The sequence below is a fragment of the Xyrauchen texanus genome, chromosome 16, assembly GCF_025860055.1.
Source record: "Xyrauchen texanus isolate HMW12.3.18 chromosome 16, RBS_HiC_50CHRs, whole genome shotgun sequence".
Lineage (NCBI taxonomy): Eukaryota > Metazoa > Chordata > Actinopteri > Cypriniformes > Catostomidae > Xyrauchen > Xyrauchen texanus.
In genome coordinates, this window is record NC_068291.1 from 3,422,676 (window position 1) to 3,445,694 (window position 23,019).

General features: G+C 38.7%; 2 protein-coding genes across 2 annotated transcripts in view; both read right to left on the minus strand.

Annotated features, from left to right (window-relative positions):
• The window catches only part of aqr (aquarius intron-binding spliceosomal factor), a 79,198-nt gene extending 69,276 nt beyond the window's left edge, over positions 1-9,922 (minus strand). Inside the window, exons 1-13 of the mRNA XM_052146200.1 lie at positions 9,774-9,922; positions 9,626-9,682; positions 9,359-9,399; positions 9,211-9,246; positions 8,981-9,101; positions 7,630-7,770; positions 7,247-7,315; positions 6,738-6,838; positions 6,578-6,654; positions 4,016-4,080; positions 3,486-3,602; positions 2,505-2,618; positions 2,151-2,254 (exon numbers count right to left, since the gene is read on the minus strand). Coding sequence (XP_052002160.1) covers positions 2,151-2,254; positions 2,505-2,618; positions 3,486-3,602; positions 4,016-4,080; positions 6,578-6,654; positions 6,738-6,838; positions 7,247-7,315; positions 7,630-7,770; positions 8,981-9,101; positions 9,211-9,246; positions 9,359-9,399; positions 9,626-9,682; positions 9,774-9,848 — 1,118 coding nt within the window. The 5' untranslated portion in view covers positions 9,849-9,922. The remainder of the gene's footprint in view (positions 1-2,150; positions 2,255-2,504; positions 2,619-3,485; positions 3,603-4,015; positions 4,081-6,577; positions 6,655-6,737; positions 6,839-7,246; positions 7,316-7,629; positions 7,771-8,980; positions 9,102-9,210; positions 9,247-9,358; positions 9,400-9,625; positions 9,683-9,773) is intronic.
• A 4,966-nt stretch (positions 9,923-14,888) lies between these two features.
• Positions 14,889-22,195, minus strand: LOC127657262 (ornithine decarboxylase-like). Its single transcript, XM_052145980.1, has 11 exons — positions 22,032-22,195; positions 21,115-21,241; positions 20,434-20,567; positions 20,064-20,237; positions 19,754-19,926; positions 18,960-19,176; positions 18,782-18,865; positions 18,541-18,703; positions 18,340-18,455; positions 17,771-17,985; positions 14,889-17,662 (listed from the first exon to the last, which is right to left on the minus strand). Exons 3-11 carry the CDS (start codon positions 20,533-20,535, stop codon positions 17,527-17,529), a joined length of 1,380 nt encoding a protein of 459 aa, XP_052001940.1. The 5' UTR covers positions 20,536-20,567; positions 21,115-21,241; positions 22,032-22,195; the 3' UTR covers positions 14,889-17,526.
• Positions 22,196-23,019: the final 824 nt, after the last annotated feature.

The window sequence follows — 23,019 nt, forward strand, 5'->3', positions numbered from 1 at the left end:
CAACAACCATGCCACGCTCAAAATTGCTTAAATCACCTTTCTTTCCCATTCTGACATTCAGTTTGGAGTTCAGGAGATTGTCTTGACCAGGACCACACCCCTAAATGCATTGAAGCAACTGCCATGTGATTGGTTGATTAGATAATTGCATTAATGAGAAATTGAACAGGTGTTCCTAATAATCCTTTAGGTGAGTGTATATATATATATATATATATAATATATATATATATATTATTTTTTTTTCATTTAAATAGGGCTTTTATTTAAGCAGAAAACGGATTAAAGCAATTTCAATTTGTATGTTTTTGATGACAGCTGCTCACCTCCAGACAAGCAGGTCTCTACATGACCCAGGGTGATTATTATACAGCAAACGGCAGTGATTTAATTAAATAAATATTGTAGTCTGTAAGAATGGGGATTTTTATGAACTCTGATTGAAGCACTAAGTGCAGACTATATTTTAAAATGCAACATTAAGGTTTAGTAACCGCACAAGGCCACACTGCGATTTCAATCTTAATTCAATCAATCGTCAATATGGAAAATAACTTTTCTAAGTTTATATGCAGAAATAGGTGTCCAAGGCTTCAGTTAACCCTGCTGTATCTCCCTTATGACAGAGGGGGTCTTCGTCTACCAAACCTGCTATGGTATACTGGCCGTCCGAATAGGCAGCAGCCGCCTTCTGGTTCTCTGCACAGCTGCAATTATCCTGGGTTAGATTTGTGTCTGAAGCGGCAAAGAGGCTTAGTCTGGTTTTGTATATGTATTCTGATTCCTGCAGGAATTTGAGAAAGATCACCAAGAATCCTTTTGTTAAAAATACAATTTTAATATGGAATGAGGTGCAGTCGGCATTACGAGGAGTTCCGGCTCTCTTTTTCTTTTCTCCCATTTGGGGGAATGCACACTTTAGACCAGGGAAAAATTATAAGGGGTTTAAACAGTGGTTCCAAAAAAGGTATTCAAATGGTCGCAGATTTGTTTAAGGACGACACCATGTTATCTTTTAGTGGCCTTCAAAGGATTGCAGAAGAACCAGAAGATGCCATCTATATTGTGAAGTGCACCAGTCCCTCCTGCAGCAAAGCACCCCCACAACATGATGCTGCCATCCCCATGCTTTACGGTTGGGATGGTGTTCTTCAGCTTGCAAGACTCACCCTTTTTCCTCCAAAGATAAAGATGGCCATTATGGCCAAACAGTTACATTTTTGTTTTATTAGACCAGAGGACATTTATCCAAAAAGAGCTGTCCATGTGCACTTGCAAACTTGTTTTGGAGCATCTTTTTCCTTGCTGGACAGTCTTTCAGGTTATGTCGATATAGGACTAGTTTTACTGTGGTTATAGATACTTTTCTACCCGTTTCCTCCAGAATCTTCACAAGGTCCTTTGCTGTTGGTCTGGGATTGATTTGCACTTTTCGCACCAAACTAAGTTTATCTCTAGGAGCCAGAATAAGTCTCCATCCTGTGCGGTGTGATGGCTGCGTGGTCCCATGGTGTTTATTCTTGTGTACTATTGTTTGTACAGATGAACATGGTACCTTCATGTGTTTGGAAATTGCTCCCAATGATGAACCAGACTTGTGAAAGTCCACAATTGTTTTTCTGAGGTCTAGGTTTCTTTCTTTTGATTTTCCCATGATGTCAATCCAAGAGTCACTGAGTTTGAAGGTAGGCCTTAAAATACATCCACAGGTACACCTCCAATCAGAAGCTAATTGTCTAAAGGCTTGACATAATATTCTGGAATTTTCCAAACTGCTTAAAGGCACATACTTGATGTAAACTTCTGACCCACTGGAATTGTGATATAGTCAATCAAAAGTGAAACAATCGGTCTGTAAAAAACTGTTGGAAACATTACTCATGTCATGCACAAAGTAGATGTCCTAAACGACTTGCCAAAACTATAATTAGCTAATATGAAATCTGTGAAGTTGCTTAAAAATGAGTTTTAATGAAGAGAGTATGTAAACTTCTGACTTCAACTGTAAGCGAGTACGAGCACGTGAGCGCAGCATCGGAACAGATTCCGATACAGAGAGATCCATATAAAAAAAAAAATTGGTACTTAGTACCACAGTTAACTGCACACAGGAACGGTCACAGGTAATGCATGTTGCTAGAGTCTATTACCTGAGATGGCCGAAGTGTTTGGTGAGAGACTCGCGAGTGTCCACGGCTGCCACATTAGACAGAGCAAAATCATTCAGCTCAGGAAAATGAGCAAACGTTGCTCTCTACAAAACAAACAAATCATCAGTCAGACACCATCAAACATTATAAAGCATTTCATATTTTATACTCTCTTACTAATGAATCATCAAGAACCACATCTGATTATGTAGGCTATTTATGAGCTAAGGGAGCATACCATGTTAAGTGAATGCAGGTGTGCACATATTAATAGACTGCTCACTTGTCATACTTAAACTTCTGGAGATGTTTTACAAAGAGATGAGGTACAAATGAGACGTTTGTGTATGTTACCTGTAGTGAGATGATTTTGTCATAGTGAAGGGTGGTCATCTCTTTCTGCGTGAGAGCAGTTCCTGTCTGATCATTGATCTCAAAGCCAGTGTAGAACTTCAACATGTCCAGCAGCTTCACACAATGAAAATGAATCATTATTATAGTAGATTCTCTTAAAGTGACAGCATTAAACTATTCAAAAGTTGAATTACTGTTGAGTGTATTAAGAGAGACAATGGGGTCTTTCACCATAGTGCGGTCCCTGCTGTTTGTTAAAGGAATAATTCTGTCATCATTTACTCACCCTCGTGCCATCCCAGATGTGTATGACTTTGTTTCTTCTGCTGAACACAAACAAAGATTTTTTGAAGAATATTTCACCTCTGTAGGTCCTCACAATGCAAGTCAACAGGGTAAAAAACTTGGAAGCTCAAAAATCATACAAAGGCAGCATTAAAATAATCCATAAGACTCCAGTGGTTAAATCCATGTCTTCAGAAGTAATATGATAGGTGTGGGTGAGAAACGGATTAATATTTAATTCCTTTTTACTAACAAGCTCCACTTTCACTTCCACGTTCTTCATGCAAATCACCACCTACTGGAGAATTTACAGTAAAAAAGGATCTAAATATTGATCCGTTTCTCACCCACACCTATCATATCACTTGTAAAAACATTGATTAAACTACTGGAGTCTTATGGATTACTTATATGTGCTTCAAAGTTCTGGTCACCATTTACTTACATTGTATGGACCCATAGAGCTGAGATATTCTTCAAAAAAATCTGTGTTTTGCACAAAAAATTCATACATCTGGGATGGCATGCGGGTGAGTAAATGATGAGAATTTTAATTTTGCTACACTGATTTTTCCACTTGCGCCTAAAACACCCCTTCTTACAGTGGCAAAATCATAGTAACATACAGCACCTTTGGCACATTGCTGTAATCTATTGGTGTATACAACAGTGCAGTGTTGTGTTTTGTGCTGGTACCTGACAGAACAGGTGACCCTCTTTCTCTCTGTGTGTGAGGTAAGACAGCTGACAGTTCACCACTAGATGAGCATCATCCAATACTGTGTTGAACCAGCGACGGGTTGGGAGCAGAGCCTGACAACAAGAAATTTTTAAATATCTTTAAATCAACAAGAAGGAAAGGTAGAGAAATAACAGAACTGTTAATAAAGCACTACCAGAAAACACTTTCACATAAAAAGTTAAAAAAAAAATGGCACAGATTGTGGCAAGAATGTTACGCAGCTTTACAAAAATGTTGTTATTGATAGATGAGATAAAAGTCGAACACGACAGCAAAACTGCAGTTCATGTGTGAGCGCAGTAAAGTGCTGTTACTCATTTCACATGCAAATAGGGCATTTACATAGAAGTTTTACAGAAACAGCAGCAAAAAAAAAAAAAAAAAAAGTGTATAAATCTGTAAGTCCCTTTAAAATAATCACCAAAGGAAAGTTCAGGAGAAGAAGTGCTTTAAGGCCATTAAAAGCACATTTACTGTCTCTTACCTCCAGGTCAATCATGAACTCGATGAATCTCTCACAGTAGTGAACTTTCTCCATGGAGACGGAGCCTAGAGCAACAAAGACACATGAAACCACTGATAACACACATTATTTCACACTGATAGACTGAGAACTGTGGTGTTTAACATCAGAGGGAGTACCAGACGTGAGTGGAACATGACAGATCTGGGTACGAGAGGGAAAGAAATGCAAGACAGTATTATGATGTTTTCATTAAGAGGTCAGGGCAGCCACTTGCATGACACACCATCTCTAGCCTGAACAGGTGGGCAGATGCCCGCGGGCAAAGATCAGCTGCACCGAAGCTGGGTCACATCACAGAACGAGACCCTCAAATCACAGCCTGATTGGGAGGATGGAACATAGACTCTTAATGTAAAGCACTCTATATGCACTGTCAAATGGGTTTCTCAATGTCAGTGCCGGAGTGATCAGGGTGGCTGATGGCTGATACAATGCCAGTATACACTGATGAAAAACACGTTGACCACTTGTCTAATATGCCGTAGGTTCCCCGAATGCCACCAAAACAGCACAAACCCGCCTAGACATGGACTCTACAAGACCCCAGAAGGTGTCCTGTGGTATCTGGCAGCAAGACATTAGCAGCACATCTTTAAGCCCTGTAAGCTGTAAATCAGATTGAGTTCTGGGGATTTTGGAGGCCAGGGCAATACCTTGAACTTTTCATAATTTTCCTCAAACCATTCCTGAAAAATGTGTGCAGTTGTTTATCCTGCTGAAAGAGGCCAAAGCCATTAGGGAATACCAAGGGGTGTACCTGCTCTGCAACAATGTTTAGGTAGGTGGCACGAGTTAAATTGGCATCCCCATGAATCGAGGCGCTTTCATTGGTGGACCCCTCATCATGGGCACTCTGACCGGTCTGCGGTTACGCAGCAGGGTGCTATGCACTGTGTGTTGACACATTTCTCCCGTAACAATCATTAAACTAAAGGGTGAGGGTCAAAATCCCCTGGCTCTTCAGATATATCAATACATATATATATCCTTTTATATCAATATCTATCTGTATTCTGTTGCTTAAATTCTTTAATAAAGTGATGAATTAACTATATGCATGATCACATAATCAATTCTATTTTCTTATGCATAATTGAAATATACTTTGAATCATATGTGTGTTGAATGTTAATTAGTCTCTTTTAGGAAAATTCCAGAGTCTCTCTGTCCTGCACGTCGGCTGAAGGTCTTTTGGGGATAAGCTTATTTGTGACGCTCTCCAGCCTCTCAGGGGAGGGTCAGGGGAATGCGTTAAACATGTGTTCCAGATGTATTCTGTGTTTGATTGTTACCTTTCCATGACTAATTATATGGTTTAAAGTCCTATGTAATAACACCTGAATAGTAGAAGTGTGATTTTCTCTTATTATTTCTTTAGGGAAGAAATGTATGTTATTTCAACCCTCTCCTCTGCCCGAGGAGTGAATATTTTATCTCTCTGTTTTGGTTCAAATGGCCTGATAATGTGTGCTCTGGCTCTCTTGTGCCCAGAGAAGAACTGTCGTTCGTCAGTGTTTTGTGTGTGCGTTTGACCTTCTACCCAGTTTTTGAACCCAGGGATGCACACCAGGCCGACTCGAGGACGCCCCGCGACCATCTGCGAGGTCACTTCAGACGTAAATCTCGGGCACAGACGACAAGTGTGCTGATTAATGTTGATAGGCCATTTAACTATCTATATGTTGTGACTTTATGTTCTTTTGGCCAATCAGGAGTAAAATAATGGAATGTACGTCCTTGCAAATGGTATAATTGATGTAAAATTTTGTGTAAGGTACAGAGTTGGCTTTCGATCTCCTCGTGAGACTTTGTCGCTGGCTCTACCAATTTCACTGCAAACTATTCTTCAGTAAATTTTGATTCTTTAATTGAATTTCTCGACTCCTGGTTTACTTTCTCCATATCTGGTCCGGGTCATAACTGTTATACCCCTAACAAAACTGTTCTGTGACATAGTAGACTTGCTGTCAGTTTGGACCAGATGGGATAACTACCATTGCCCTCGTGCATAGATGAGCCTTGGGCACTCAATACCCTGTCGTCAATTTGTGGTTTGTCCCTCCTCGGACCACTGTCAGTAGCTTCTCGCCACTGCTGACCGGGAGCACCCCACAAGTCTTGTCATTTCAGAGATACTCTGACCAAGTCATCTGGCCATAACAATTTGGCCTGGCATTTCTCCTTCATTCAACACATTGACAATGAGAACTGATTGTTTGATTACCATCTAATCTACCCAGACTTTGACATGTGCCCTTGATGTTATTCGCTTTTCCTGCGAGTGGTCGTAATGTTTTGGCTCATCAGTGTATAATGTGAATCACTATTTGCACTGTCAAATGGGTTTCTCAATATCATGTTCAGGGTGGCTGATGGCCAATACAATGCCAATATAAATATTTGATGGTGTGATGCAGTGGGGCTAAAGGTAAACAGGGTCTTGCTGGTTTGAGATCTATTAGGAGAGAACTGTACACTGGCACCATTGTGCACTTGAGCAGGGCACTTAAGAGTGTTTACCTGATGCTGGGATGGACATCAGAACCACAAGAAATTTCTTTATGAGAGCAGCGAGGAAGGTGCGCTCCTTTTTAGCTCTGTGAAAAACACAGTTTTATGAGTTCTTCAGGATATTGATATAGTTTGCTTCAGCTTAATCAGGTAAGATGACATGTCTTACAGTTCCATATCCTGTGTGTCCATCTTCTCATAGTTCTTCTTGATGAGGTTCCAGAACTTCTGCAGCTTTGGGACTTTCTTCAATTCCTGCTGCAGTCTAGTCTGAGAAATGACACAGTCAAAGATAAAATAATCATTTAAAATGCCAATTATAAACTTAAAGAATCCTCAGAATTCACAAAGAACAACAATTTTGATGTATTATTTATACTTTGTAAAATGTGAGAATTGGTTAAGGCCTTTAATATTTTTGCAGGGTACTATATAGTATATCTGTTCATACAAACAAGTTGTTGGATTGTTGAGCACATATACAAATGTCTGTGTATATAACAAAGCATGGCTATTACTGTGATCATAAATATAATTAAGGAGCAAATGCAAGTTCTTACCAATACATGTTATTCCCTGACTAGTCAAAGCACACTGTCTGAATAGTAACCTGATGTACATGTGAATGACGGATAGCTCATATGAGATGTGAAATGTATGGGATGCTGTATTATTTACTGGCAGTAGACACATCCACATGGGCAAAGACACCAGCTTCTGCACCTGCTCACGGATCAGATCCACTTCCTGAAGAAAGGAGCGTCAAACACATGCAAGATCATAATGTTTAAGGTGCTGTTAGCAATTCAACCATACGGCCTCTGTCCATCATCCACAGCACACGTTTAGAGGATGAGCTTATAAATCCAGAGATAGCATGACTAAATTAGCTGTAAGCAATCCAAAAATAGCCCAACCTTGAATTTAAAATGATGGTGTATAAACGCCCGAGCATCAGTTTTGTTTCTAAAAGCATTTTGCATAGTGATATTAGAGTGCATTATATCTTACTAGAAAAGAACCCTATAATATTTCATGTTGAATTGAGCTGGACAACTTACCAGACTGTTGAAGCAGTGATCGAGGAAGAGCAGCAGCACTGTTTGTTCCTTTAGAGACAGACCAAACTGCTCGCCCGACAGACACGCTTCTATCACACACTTGAAGAAATGAGGGAAGTGTTCAGGTCTTTTCTTAAATACCTGAGCGGGGATAAAGTACAAACACGTTCCTCTGTGAGATTGGCACCTGAACGGTTTTGTTCAACAAATGGCATTTATGAGATCTTAAATCTGTTCATAAACCCATTTCACCTTTCATCAAAATGATTTATAGAAATCAAAAATACTTCTCAAAAGGAGCATCATTCATTTATATTTCTGAGCCTTTTGAGCCCATGTTAAAGGAATAGTTCACCCAAAAATGAAAATTCATCATTTACTCACCCTCATGCCATCCCAGATGTATGACTTTCTTCTGCAGAACACAAATGAAGATTTTTAGTAGAATAGCTCTGTAGGTCCATACAATGCAAGTCAACACAGTTAAAAAATTGGAAGCTCCAAAAAGCACATAAAGAAAGCATAAAAGTAATCCATAAGACTCCAGTGATTTAATGCATGTCTTCAGAAGTGATGATAGGTCGGGGTGAGAAACAGATTATTTAATTCCTTTTTTCTATTAAATCTCCACTTTCACATTAGCATTTATCTTCTTTTGTTTTTGGCGATTCACATTCTCCGTGCATATTGCCACTTACTGGGCAGGGAAGAGAATTTATAGTAAAAAAAAGGTCTTGCATATGGATCTTTTTCTCACCTACACCCATAATATTGCTTATGAAAACATGGATTTAACCAATGGAGATGTGTGGATTACTTTTATGCTGACTTTATGTGCTTTTTTGTGCCAAAAGTTCTGATCACCATTCACATGCATTGTATAGACCTACACAACTGAAATATTCCGCAAAATCTTCGACTGTCTTCAGCAGAAGAAAGTCATACACATGGCTGGCACGAGGGTGAGTCAATGATGAGAGAATTTTCATTTTTGGGTCATCTATCCCTTTAATGTTAATGCTGAAGTATTGTTAAGTCGGTGTTAAAATACTTTCTTCTATTCCAGCTTAAAAAGCAGACAACTACAAGGAAGCCATTCAGAGGTTAATTTTCTCGAAAACTGTAAACACTGTGTCTCTGTGGCGCTATACAAATTCCTGTTTGTTCTGAGCAACCCGCCCCAACAGCATTACTCAACCAATGGCGTGAGTTGGGGCGGGACTATCTGAACAACAGCAGAAGAGGGGCGTATTCAGAAAGCATTGTTTATTTCTGCAGTTCCGTTCAAGAGTCGCAGAAATCACATACTTCAGCTTTAAGTTAATCAATCCGTCATCATTTTAATACAAACCTCCCAGGCGGGGACATTCTCCCGAAACTTCTCATTGATGATACAGCAGATGGACATCAGGTAGCTGTTAGTTGAAGCTGTAGGTGTGTAGTTCACCCACAGGTAATTCTCAAGGTACTGACTGTAAACAAAACATTTAACAATAGCAAACAATATGCAACACAGAACTAACAGAACATACAGACTTCAAATTTAGCCTATTTAATGTGTTACATAAGTAAATCACCAACCTGAATTCCAGCAACATAATTTTTCGGATAGCAAATCTAGAAAAAAGTGGTCAACGTTTAATGATGTGCTTAACACTGTCAAATAAAACTGTGTATTGACAAACAGGTCAGGCTGACAGTGATTTCTTATGCTAGACGAACGACTCACTTTGATTTAAGAATCTCATTCTGATAGATGTCTTCAATGATCTGAAACAGAGCACATTTAATATTCTCACACCATACAAATACTGGCCACACATGTAACGTCATAAACAATGACAATCAGGCTCATACAGCACTTTAAAGAGCTGTGTGTTTCAAGAAATTTCACTGTAAAAGGATAGTAAAAAATGTAAAGAAAATCCAGCATTTACTTGCTAAATACGAGGATCAAACCACAGGAAAGTAATCATTATATGTGCACAAGACTTACCTGAGACTCAAATGGGAGTTTATTCTTCACATGAGGTGCCCAGAATTTATTTGAGAGCTTAAGAAAAAAACATAACACGCAGACATGATGAGCATCTAATGTAAACCTGTAGTACATGTAAACACATAAACTCTTTTCTAAAGCTCACCTGAGTGACATATTCAGCATTTATCTGAGACACGGAGGGCGCGGATGTCTTTACAACTCTCGAGTCCTTCTCCATGTTTCATTCAAATAATTATAATGAATGAGAAAGGTGAAAACGTTGGTAGCGTTTGCAGTATGCTAGCATGTGCAAACGAAAGTCGCGGCTGGTGACTACTTCCGGTGACTGAGTCTAGACTGGATTTCCTTTCAAAATAAAAGTCTCAATACGAACGAGAGAGATTTGTTTTATTGCAGTACTGGAAATTTACAGGTTACTAGCATATAAAAATCTTCAGAAATATGCAGTCGTACTCTATGTAAGTACGTGACGAAGACGCATCGTGCAACCCAAGCTCGATTTCACGCGTCGTTGCGTTGTGAATTGTGTCAGAGCAAGTAGGCGCTGTATTCTCAACGTCGCCGCAAGGGGCACTACAGCTAATTTTCATTTTTCAATCAACAACTGTCGTGGCGGAGAATCAATTTGAAGACAGACTTGCTGAACAAGTTAGATTATGCAAACATATTTGTCGTATTTTAAGCTAATAAAAAGCACAATGCTCAACTGTCAACATGTTGTCTCCACCACATCCGGTTTCGTGGCGACAGAGCAACGCAAGAGCCACGCGATGGCAAAGCGCTCGCGTCTGCGTACTAGCTTGAAGTATGTTTGGGCTCTAAGATACACCAAATTAGCTAAATTAAATAAACATAACAACAAAGAAATACCTCAAATTTCCAAGTAAACTCGCAATAACAATGTATTTTCAATGCCTGAAGAAGCTTCCAGTACACTCATAATAATAATAATAATAATAAAAATTAGAATTCATATTATTAATTTAAAAAAAAGTAATAACAAGCCATCATCATTTATTTTTGCTCATCTTAACATGGAGAGGGTCCGCACAGGGGGGCTGCCATGTTAGAATCACATGACCAGCCGAATACTACTCACTTAATCTCAGTAACTGTTATTTGACACTTTCACTCAGTGATTAAAGTAATCATGACTGACTGTTAATAAAAAAAATTCTACAACAACATCTGAAACTGAAAACTGTTGATTTTAAATTATGCTGCATCAGTGTAAGTCCAAGATGGCACAAAGACAAGTTACTGAATGCACCTTTAACCAAGTCAATAAAAGTGTCAGTGAAGAGCGTCACGTTTGCCCATTGTACAAAGGGGCCTCAGTTTGTTCCCGGGAGGCAGCAGCAGATGTGCTAACCACATGGATACTGTAAGGCTGAGTACTCTGCAAGGAACAACCAAAGGCACCTTTCTCCCATCATGATGTGTAATGGTGAGTAAACTGTAAATAAATTCATGCTAAATTACTGCAGAAACGGGGACAGCGCCATCTATCCTCTTTTGGAGCACATGCCATGAAAATGGCATACCATGACTAAAATGGTTGCGGTTTCAGAACCCTTTGGGCTACAAGCATAATTTTGATATCTTCTGAAAGAAGACTATTTAGGCTTTAATAAAAATTAGCCTACTTAATTCAAAGTTAAGCGAGTAAAAAGGCAAAACAAGTTAAAAAGACTAAATGTATTGGATCTAAAATGTTTAGTGCATAATGCATTTTTTATCATATAAAAATGTACATAAAATGTGACTTAGAAACCCAGAAAAGCACAAGTCTCAAAAATGTATGATACACACACACACATTGACACGGATTGCCTTCTTTATGACTGTTTTGGAGATTTTGGTCCAAAGTCTCTTTTAAGGCAAGTCAGTCCACTTGGCAGCCATCTTTGGAACACTACTGGGCAGCTATGTTCGATGCATACAAGTGGCAGATAAGTACAGCTCCTGCCTACTTGAATGGATAGTAGCAGTTAAATATGATTTCAGTGGTGTCATAAATTGTACTTCTTTAGCTCAAGTCATGCTAAAAAACACAATTTTTCAGGTTTGTCCAGCTATTGCTAATGAGCTGACTGACAGGCGATGTCTGTATCTAAAAGGTGATAGGCTCTTTGACACCCACACTATTAACTGTTCCAATTTCTCAAATTTATTTTTATACAAGTGCTCTGTCTCAGGCTAAATACATCTGCAGTCTTCTTAATGGTAAAACAGTGTGAAACGTAAACATATATTGTATTGTAAACAATTACTATGTTTTAGACATTTTCTCAGCTACTTTGTAACAGTTTGCGTAGAACCGCAGATGATAAAACCCAGCAACTGACAGCACTGCTAAAAAAAAAACTGCCTAACAGGGCCTTCTTTGAATACTTCATAATTCAAACTAATTGTTGAAGATTTTTTCTAATTGAAATATACAAATATTGACAATAATGCTGAACAACAGAGACTATTTTGCAGAGGCAGGTCACTTCCATTAAAATGAATGGGAGAAATTGGAAACACCCAACCAAGAAGCTCTAGCGCCCAACGGTCAACGGATGTAGAATGGTTAAAAGGCCAATTGTCATTTAGATACAGACATCATCTGTCAATCAACTCGAGAATGCACAAGCGCATTAGCTATATATATGCCAAGAAAATTGTGTCATCTGATGCTGCATTTCATTTACACAGAACTAAAGCAGCATCAGAACTGCCTTTGCTCGGAGCTTAGGTGGGTCAGAACATAATTTAGTCTGGCTTTTATGTAGCATTGCTTCTTTCAATTGATTTTAAGGAGGCACACATCAGCCTTCACTCGGCTGTGTAAATGACTTCTGTGAAAAGGAATCCGAATCAACATTTAAAAAAAAACAGTATTTGTTAGGTGAAAATTATTTTTTTTTATTTTTGGAATTTTCTCCCTTTTTCTCCCCAATATGGAATGCACAATTCCCAATGCGCTCTAAATCCTTGTGGGGTTGAAGTGACATGCCTCAATCCGGGTGGCGGAGGATGAATCTCAGTTGCCTCTGTGATCTGAAACTAAATCCAATTTTGACCCCTTAATAAAAAAGCAATGTGGGCAGGTGGGCTTCATTATATTTATCTATGATTGGGATGGTTAATGTTATTATGAATTGTATTCCAAAATTAATCTACCTACTACAATCTGTCCCTATAGATGTCCCTGTGGTGGTGTTGTAGTGGGCTAAAGCACTAATCTGTTAATCAGAAGGTTGCTGGTTCAATCCCCACAGCCACCACCATTGTGTCCTTGAATAAGGAACTTAACTCCAGGTTGTTCCGGGGGGATTGTCCCTGTAATAAGTGCACTGTAAGTCGCTTTGGATAAAATCGTCTGCCAAATGCATAAATGTAAATAAAGGTGAGCAAGGCCTACCTAAGATTTAGTTTTATTATTATGCATTTGTGTCAGACATTTGGTTCACTGGTCACTTCCACCTGAGAGAGCCCCTCCCTGGTTTTGTATTGAACAGGAAGTCCTTGCCCCTATTTTGCCATTACAAAGCCTTTCTATCAAACTAACCAAAGTTAAATTACACCCTGTTATCTCGCATTTGCGCTGTGTATGGACAAAAGTGTCTAGAGTGTTTAATTCTGACATTTATTTAAATGTTGCCTCAAGCATATGGCTGAACCCTAAATTACGTATTAATAAGTCCCCTTTCTGCTGGTCAGCATGGATTGTGAGGGAGGTTAATACACTCGTGACCTATAAGAGAGTGGAGTGTTGAGATCTTTTGAAAATTTGATTCAACATTTTGGGATTCCCAGATCTCAGTTTTATAGGTATTTAAAGCTACACCACCTGCTCTGTACTATTTTTGGGAGTAACATTCACCACCCTAAATTGGCAGATACTCTTGGGGTGGTGATTACTGCTTTTGGAAAAGGTCATGAGGCATCAGTGCATTGCTCCCTGAGCTTCAACTTCTTTCAAGAGATTAAGGGAGAAAAATGTTAACTTGGTACTAGAGGAGGGAGTGTGGGCTAGGATTCTAAAAAATGTCAAGTCTGCATCTTATCCAATTTAAAGGTGCAGTATGTAACAATTTTCATGTAATATTCAACTTTTTTTGCCAATGTGTGAACGGCTTGCAATGCAACATAAGAAATTAGCCCTTCCCGGATTCCTAGGTTGCCTAATAATGGCTGTAGACTGATTTTCGTGCGCGCTCCCGAGCGCCTTCTACTTAATCCCGTCTGGCTTAGCGGGAACACGATCGTGGTCGAGTGAAAACTACAGTGAACATCGGCAGGGCATTTGAGTTTTGGGGATCTAAACTGACCCTGAATTGGCGTTCTTCTTATTGGACAGGTAAACTTACATAACTACAAAGCATGTGAAATATAGTGCCATAAGGATTGATCTGTGTCATTTTAGCTAACTTGATCTTGCCTGCTAATGCTGACGAATTTCAATCTACCTGGCTTCGTAACTTTAAAATAATGTCAACGATCTTCTCTTCATATTAAAAGTCAGGTATACAGGATAAATTTAAGCAAATACGCTGGTTTCTTGATCATAGTACAACACATAACATACAAAACATACAATAGTGCAACATAACAGTGCAGTACAACAGTAAACTGTCTGGTATAGTTCAGTAGTATGTAGCTGTATGTGTGTATCAATATGCTAGTCTCAAAGTTTGTAGTAAAACAATACTAATTACTGTGTAATTTTAATTATGATATCACATCTGTCAGCATAATGCCGGTGGATCACGTTCAGTCTCTTTGTACATTAGGCCATTGTTTTGGCCGATGCTCGCTCCCTAACTGTCCGCAGTTCACTTAATGGCCACAGGTGTCATTAATAACAAGGGTTTCTGAATCTTAAATACTGCACCTTTAAGATTTTACATAGATTCTATTGGACACACCTGCTGGCGATGCCAGTCAGAAGACGGAGACACAACCCATGCTTTTTGGGGGGGTGTTAAGATTCAGGAATTTTGGTTGAAACATTTTTGTGTGACGTTTTAGGCACTTGAATTTCACTCTGCCCCTGACTTTGTATTTTGGGCGATGGGGCGGTCATAAAGCCAAGGCTTGCAAGCATTTATCATATTAAGCATATTAGGTGTGTGTGTGTGTGTTTTAATCCAGATCAACAAAGCAGATGGTCATAGAAAAACAGTTCACATTCTTGCATCGTCTTTTGAATTTAAGCCTGTTTTAAGTTATTTACTAAATGAGTAAGAGATTAAGGAATAGCACTGAATAATTACAACAGGAACTTTATTATGCCACCACAAATACATTTATGACAAAATATCCAAAAATACAGTTTTAAAGTTCCTCTCCAGTTACTGGTTTAACCCCTAAAAATTCATCTTTGTTCATCAAAATTACATATTTAAAAGTTTTTTTTTTTCCATGAAAATTATCCCTTCATGCATAAAAATGGCTTAGCTATAACTCTACACCTTTGACTCATTTAGTATGCATGACTATGAATATGCAAATTAGTCCCGCCTCCATCTCCACTCACCCATGCCGCCTGGGCTCGCTGTGACCCCAGGATAATGATGGAACTGCATTGGGCATCACTATAAGTTTAGTGGCAAAACCCATCGGTTTTGGGTAAAAAAATTCAAAAAAATTGAAAATTATTACTGCAAACCTGAGTTTTCTCTAGAAGTTTTGCATGGATATTACGATTTTCCCCAATAAACTGCACCCATTTATCTTTAATTTTCAGATCCTTTAGTAATACACAAAGGCTCACCATTTGTCCTTTCACAACTTTACATCCGAAAACAGAACATGTCTTGCAAAATACAGATCTGTAGCTACACCTGCTTCTCCTGATACCCCCTGCTTTGCCATAGCTATGCTAATGATATGGAAAGCCCCACCCAGCAAGTTGACGGGATTGGTTCCTTAATTTTGTGACGTATGAAACCCGGGTTGTCTGAATCCATGTTTTTGAGACTGTCTTTGGTACACTGCAGGTCCAAGGTGAAAATGCTCAGCCATGGCGTTGACTTCTAGCATATAAAAAAAAAACATATGGACATGTAAACAAGGTTAAACACTTGATTTTCACTGAAGGAGGTATTTAAAGCTTCACGAGGGAAAACGGAAGAATATAACCAAAAAATACTTATGGTTGTTGTCTTGTTGATTCATTTATTTACCAAAAGCAAATCCATGGCTCATTCTGGAAAAAAACAAAAAACACACTACACAATCTATAAATTGTTGTGAAAAAATTAACAGTTCTAGTATAATATATTTATTATATATATTTAAATGTCCGCTTAAGTCAAATTTAGCAATATGTTTTTCTTGATTTAGTTTTACGGGGTTTTCCATTCAGCGCCGTTGTTTCCTCCTATTGAGCTTTACAACTATGTCGGCTGAGGCAAAAGCGACGTCACTGAAACCTGTTGAGCATCGTTACATCTCAACGTGTAGATAAACAATAAAAAAAAGTGTCAAAACTGTTACATTGTATGACGAATTTTTGATTGTATCATAATTTGTTAACCTATTGCCTCTGTGTATTTAATTTATGTACTATTTTGGATGCTGTATTTTAATTTATTTTCTCTTATCTCCACTTCTTGTACTATATTGTCATCCAATGTTAATCTACATAATTGCTCAAGTATCATTTAATTATTATTGTATTATGTGTTCGCATAATTTTCCAATAATAATGTTAAATTAAAAAAAAATCTCAACGTGGTTTACAACTCGACGTTACTTATTTGCAGCAGCTACGGTCTACTTGAACGGGGAAAGACAGCAGTCAAATCTGGCATTTATGAATTGTGCTTCTTTACCTCAGATTAAGCTGACGTCTGTATCTAAAAGGGGATTGTTCTTTTTCCTGTCAGGCGGGACTTCTTTCCTGCCTCCGTTGGGTGTTCCAATTTCTCCCATTCGTTTTAATAGAGGTGGCCTGTCTCTGCCAAATAGTCTGTGCTCATTGTCAAGGACATTTTAAAGTTTTTGCATTCGGTCATTTGTGCATTCTAATTACTGCCAGAGATTACATTTTCTGTTGGAGGAAATGGCATTTAATGATTTTACCCTTAAAATGCAACAGTTTAATGAACATTTGTGTACTTGACCTGTAAAAAGGTACTCGAGGATGTGCCATATTGTGAATCTAGTCACGGCTGAAAGGACTCCACGTCACGCCAAACAACGTCCTTCAGCTCTGACTGTATTCACAATATAGCAAAGCCTCTCATGCCTTATACCTTAAATAAGCGCCAGAGATCACCCAGAGCATTTAAAGCTACATTTTATTTATGTAAAAAAATACAAAACTTAAAAAAAAAAAGAAAAAAAAAAGGTTTCCATAGGAAAGCGATATGACATCTCTTTCATATTCATTTGCAAATGTATCAAAGTCTTACATATTTCTTGTCAGTAATATTAGAATATTAAGTTACTACTCAAGTATAAATCGGAAATGGTCATTGAGGAGAAAATCTGTTTGTCATGTTAAGAGCAAGATCTTAAAATGGACTAAAATCAGCTGCAGCCATTGCAAGTGTCCTACCAATATCTTATTGCATGACATCAACTTGAATGTTATTATGGAATAGATCTTCATCCAACATGCAAGTGGACATACATTTTAATCCCTCTCATATCCTCCAGTCAAGTATCTGACCTCAAATAACAAATATATAAAAACAAGAAAAAGTAAAAAAAAAAAAACAGAAATAATGAACTTGGAAAAGTCACAGAACCGTGAGCCATGTTGTGCGTCTAACAGGTCTGAGTGTTTGCAGCTTATACACACAGAGGCAAAAACAGCTGTATTTAGAATTAAACACAGAACTGCTGCTATCATTGGATAGCTTAGAACTGAACAGGCTCTCGCTGTGGTCGTCTGGTTACAGCACACGAGTTGGGCAGGGTTTGGCTTGCACATCTAAGCTGCTCTCACGGCCGCAGTAGGATGGCATGTTTGCAGTGCACTGCTCCTCTGGAGTGGGTAATCCCTGGGCGCAGATCTGCTGCATGCATTGCCTGCAATAAAACAAGGGTGTCATTAAAAAAAAGACAAAAAAAAAAAGCAGAAAATCCCACAAGCCCATAAGATTTTATTGAGCATCATGCAAGAATGGAATCTCTCACCAGGCTGATCGGGACATGATGTAATAAATATCGGGTTTCTGAAAGCCATTGAAGGTGGAGGATGCAGCCACAGTGTAGGCACCCATGTTCTCAAATAGCAGCCAGTCGCCCACCTGCATGTCAGGCAGGCTGCACTGCTCAACAATGCGGTCGAGACCGTCACAGGTTGGACCCCAAATACTGCATGGGTACATGTGCTCATCAGGCTTGGGTTTCTACAAGAGATTGGTTAAGGGTTCTTGTTAGTAAGATATCAGATATCCCCACTGTACATGCAGAAAATATTCATACCGCACATAGAATTAGAGGTCGACCAATAGTCAATTTATAGAATGTTAAAAAATATCTTCGTCTTTCCTTACTATGAAGCCATAGAGTGACATTGTTTATTTTTTTTTTTTTTTGCAACTATCGGTACAGATCAACTGGTAAAATCGATATATCAGTCTACCTCTGCATGGAATACATACTACAGTAATGTCAACAGTATTTGCATTATGCTATTGTAAATGTAGCAAGAAAACAATCTGATTATCTGAAACTGTTTCTGTATGGAAGCAATTCCGTACCTTGTGCAGAGTGGGCATGACATGAGCATGATCATACAGAATGCAGTTGAAGGAACCATAGACACCATCGTTCACGTAATACATCATGGTTCTGTCACTGGCATCATCCTCCTCTTCTGTATAAGTGGAAAAAATAAAGGTCAAGTCTGAGAAGAAACATTAACAACAGAAACAAACATGGTTTTGGCCGTTTTCTTGTACCATCAGAGGCTGATTGCTCCTTCATGATGACCTTTTTGGCGATGATGTTGACCGCCAATGTATATGCGGATGCCACATAATAGCGACCGGGTTCAGAAATGATCCTCACGCCGGAATCAGCGGGGAAATATTTATCCAGTGCAGGGTTGATCACAGCAGCAATCTGAAAATAAAAACAACTTTTGAACATCTTCAAAAACATAATTTAAAAAGAAAAGAGAGAAAAAAAAAATAAACTTACCTCTTCAAATTTCAGTTTGGTATCATCAGAGCCTGGAAAACCTCCACCAATATCAAGCAGGGTCATGTTGTATCCCAGCTCCGCCTGGTGGACAATACAATTTCCAGATTATGATATAATAGAATCTCAAATTTTTGGCAGTATATAGTTTCAGTTTTTACAATACGTGGTCGCTTACCCCCATGTCAAACACACAGCGGGCATCTGAGATGGCCTGGCTGTAGGTCTCGGGATCAGTACATCCGCTGCCCACATGGAAACTGACTCCAATCACATCCAATCCCAGCTCCTTCGCCCTCTCCAGCAACAGCCGACTGCTCTTTAATGTAGCTCCAAACTTTACGCTTAACCTGCACACCGCCTTGGAGTCATCAGTGACGATACGGAGAACCAGTCTGCAAAAACAATTTAAAAAAACGAAATGGGTCAGCAGACCGAAGTCATGACCAGAAAAGGTTCACTCTCAAGAAAGCCGTCAAAACCATGTGCAGGTCATATTTCACCCAATTTAATAAATTAGATTTTGCTTAAAAGAAAAAAAACAAAAGCACATTTAACCTCTATAATTTGTATTAATCATCACATTCTATTTGGAAATTCGACACGCAGATTAATTAATTGCAATTAATCGTATATCAGTATTTTCGGAGAAAGGCCACCAAATAAAGAATTCAATATTAATATTATATACATTCTTATATAGAAATAAAAAAAAACAATCATTCAGATTGAAATTTATTGCATTATTGTGGCAGACGAGTAGAGCATTGCGTAATTTTTTTCATGCATTTTTTAAATATAATTAAAATCGCACTGACTTAAGTTGACAGCGCTCTCTTTTAAATGGTACATTGATAGATATATCACCATGTTATTTGTTAAAACCATTTTTTTCCCTTTCTGATTTTGTGGTGAAATGTGACCCGGGCACATTGTTGTGAATTTCACAGATAATTCTGTGAAGTTACTCACTTGGCATTGTCATGGCTTCGTGCCACCTTCATGAGCTCAACTTCACTGTCAAATGTCATCATCTGCACTCCATGTGCAGAGGCGTATTTGATCTGAGACACCTGCTTGCAGGGGTTAGCATAGATGATTCTGCTCGCATCCACACCCACAGACTGCACGATCTGGATCTCCGTCTGAGAGCAGAGGATTAGACACTCGGGTTAATACAGGATTAAAAGCAGGTAAGCATACTTACAGTTTGGTGATCTCATTTGCTCACTGAGACACATGGATGAAAAGTTACATTTGCCATGAAGAATCTAGCACATACCTTGCTTGCGCAGTCAAAACCAGCTCCCAGAGTTGCTAGTGTCATGACGACAGCCCTGCTGTCGTTGCACTTTACTGCATAGAATGGCATGACACGGGGTAAAACGCGCACCCACCGGAGGTGCTTCTTCAGGACGTCACCAAGGTCTGCCACATAAAAGGCATCTTTGTCATCCTAAAAGGAACAAGAAATGGGCATGTGATCAGAATTGAAAGGCAATGGAAAATACTACAATATAATGATTTTTAAAAAAAATAAAAAATTAGCATACATTAAAAAGGCAGTATAGAGATAGATTGAGAATACCAACAAATGCAGTGTGTGTGGGGTGGGCTTGGATGAGTGGGTAAAAAGCAAAGCGTAAACTTACAGATAGTGATGACTCATTGATCTTCTGTTCCACGATATCACGTGCACAGAAGCCCTCCTCCAGGAAGGTAAAGTCAAAGTCTGCACCAGTCAGAGTGGTCATTGTATTTTTTCAAGATTTGATTACAAAAGAACCTGTTGATGAAAATGACATGGATGTTACAAAATGTGACCTCTAAGATAACAAAAATTACCACGCGTGACTGTTTACTCAATGAAGAGCCTTATCTTTACAGCAATGGTAGCTAAGCGCAATGGTCTGACAACTATTAAAAGTTAAAATACAGCACAGGAAATTTCTACTTAGCTACCATAAGATTACAGCTGCCATAAAACAAATTTAAAGGGATAGTTCACCCAAAAATTAGTATTCTCATCATTTACCCACCCTCATACCATAGGGAGAATTTTCATTTTTGAGTGAACTATTTCTTTAAGGAAAGCTTAGCAGAATAGCATCTACTGAAGTTAAAATTACAAGATGTGTCGAAGCCCTTAAAACGTCCACTTAAAATCTTAAATTTGAGCAGTCAAACATAACAGAGACCTGATATTATATTGCTATATTTTTGGCATAAAAACAAAGCAGAACAGATTATTTGTATGTTGTAGCAACTAATCCTGTTTTACAGGCCAAAGGTACAGGACTGATTCATGAAAGGCTGGAATGATTGTGACTCACAGGAACAGATGGAATTATAGGGCGGCTATCAGAAGTCCAGAAGCCAAGGTGGTTCACCAGTGAAGTTAAATCCTTTCAGATAAGCCTCAAGGCCAGGGCCAGTGTGTACTTCTCTCAAGCAAGAATTCTGAAAGAATGAATTAGTCAAACCATTAATTTCACATTCTTTAGAGAAGTGCATATAAATGCAACAAAGCGTTACTTTTAAGTATAGGAAATATAGCATATGTGCAAACGTTCATAGCAAGGCATTCATCGAAAGCGTCTCTTTCCTGCAAAATTAGGTAATGGTTCCCCAATGCAGCTGGCACTGACACACATTTTGGGATACAGTTGCCTACGAGCGTTTACGCAAATCCGGCAAAATAAGTCCCTCCTCTACCAAGAGCGCGACTACACCAGATACCCAATAAGGAGATGCCCTCTTTGTAAAACTATAACAGGCATTGCTATCAGCCAATCACTGATCGAATCGAGCGGGCTTCTGTTTTCAGCTCAACCAATCGAACGCGCGCTTTCAGGCTAGTGAGGCTAGTGAGGCTCTGCGGCGGCGTGAGCGTACTTACTGACTTCATTTATCAGTCAGTATTGAATAACGGTCGAATTTGACCAAAGATTTCAGAAATATCGAGTATTGGAGCATCTCCGCTGTCGTTAACACACCAACAAATAATGTATAAAAGCTTAAAGTTATATAGTAGTAGGAAAGTGTGACCAACCAGCCATGTTGACTCGCACTGAAGAGGCCATAAACATACGACACACATATACTAGCAATAAAACACAATTTTAAATACACCAAATTAATCAAAACTAAACTCTGCGAAAATGTTAACACTCACATGAATTCAACGGTTTCTTCATTTATTTATGAGACTGATGAAGACAACATAACGGATCGAATAACAATGACTCACCTTAAAACGCATTTACAAAGACTTTTCCCATTAGACCACAGTGGTGGAAATTAAGGACGCCGGTTTCTTCTCGCACACAAGACGGGTCTGTAATCTACTAACGCAAGTTCAGAGCAAATGTCGGCGTAGAAGGGCAGCTCAGCTGTATATATAGTGACGTGGTGTCCAGTGTGACGCACTAGCTGAAACTGGCTTCCTCTGAAAGAACGAACCGGTTTAGTCTTGTTACGGGCCTCACGCCTGTGTGTGTGTATCTGCCTGGAGGAGATTTCATACGTCTGAACGGAACAAAGTGACTTACATTTTAGATTTATACATAATTACCACACGGATGGGACAGAAAGCTGAAATGACTTCAAAATTGTAGGAACGGCCAAAGAAGGACCATAGGGTTGCCTAAAAAACTTCCCAACTAAACATTTCTTGTTTACCAGAAAAGTTTTCTACTGCCTCCCACTTCTGATGTAGCTTCATTTAAAAAAAATAAATATAATTTGTAAGTCAAACAACTCAAATTTGTAAGGAAAAAGATATATGAATACATGTAAATCTTGAGAACCCCCCATAGTGTTCTGTTTTTGTGGAAAGCAATTACATTTACAGTTCACTACTTACAATTGTTTGATTTCATAGTGTTCTAATGGCCAATGCAGGTAAGATGATGTCATGTTGTGCCTAGATGCATTCTTATTTATAAATGATCAATAATGATCATACTAAAAGTAATGCAACAGAAGCCTTAATTATGATGTAAAATGGAACAGCCTATATAAGGGTTTCCTGGATACCTAAAAGCAAAATTATTACTCTGTACACAGTATGCAAGACAGGAATTTAGTCATCAGCACAGCCCGTGCTTGCCATTGACTGTACTAAAAGAGTATCACAAAGCAGTTTTCGTGCATCTGTGTCAAATGCGTTTGTATTCAACCACGGTCAGAAGAGTATACTTTTAAAGGCAACATGGTCAAACGGTCACAATCCTATC

What these genes read in the sequence shown, in the direction of transcription:
- LOC127657262 (XM_052145980.1), bottom strand. Translation starts at nt 20,535, where the DNA reads ATGACCACTCTGACTGGTGCAGACTTTGACTTTACCTTCCTGGAGGAG. An exon ending in GCTGTGTGTTTGACATGGGG is followed by an intron (nt 18,866 to 18,959) that starts GTAAGCGACCAC and finishes ATTGTCCACCAG; the next exon opens with GCGGAGCTGGGATACAACAT. An exon ending in TCATGCCCACTCTGCACAAG is followed by an intron (nt 17,986 to 18,339) that starts GTACGGAATTGC and finishes AATCTCTTGTAG; the next exon opens with AAACCCAAGCCTGATGAGCA.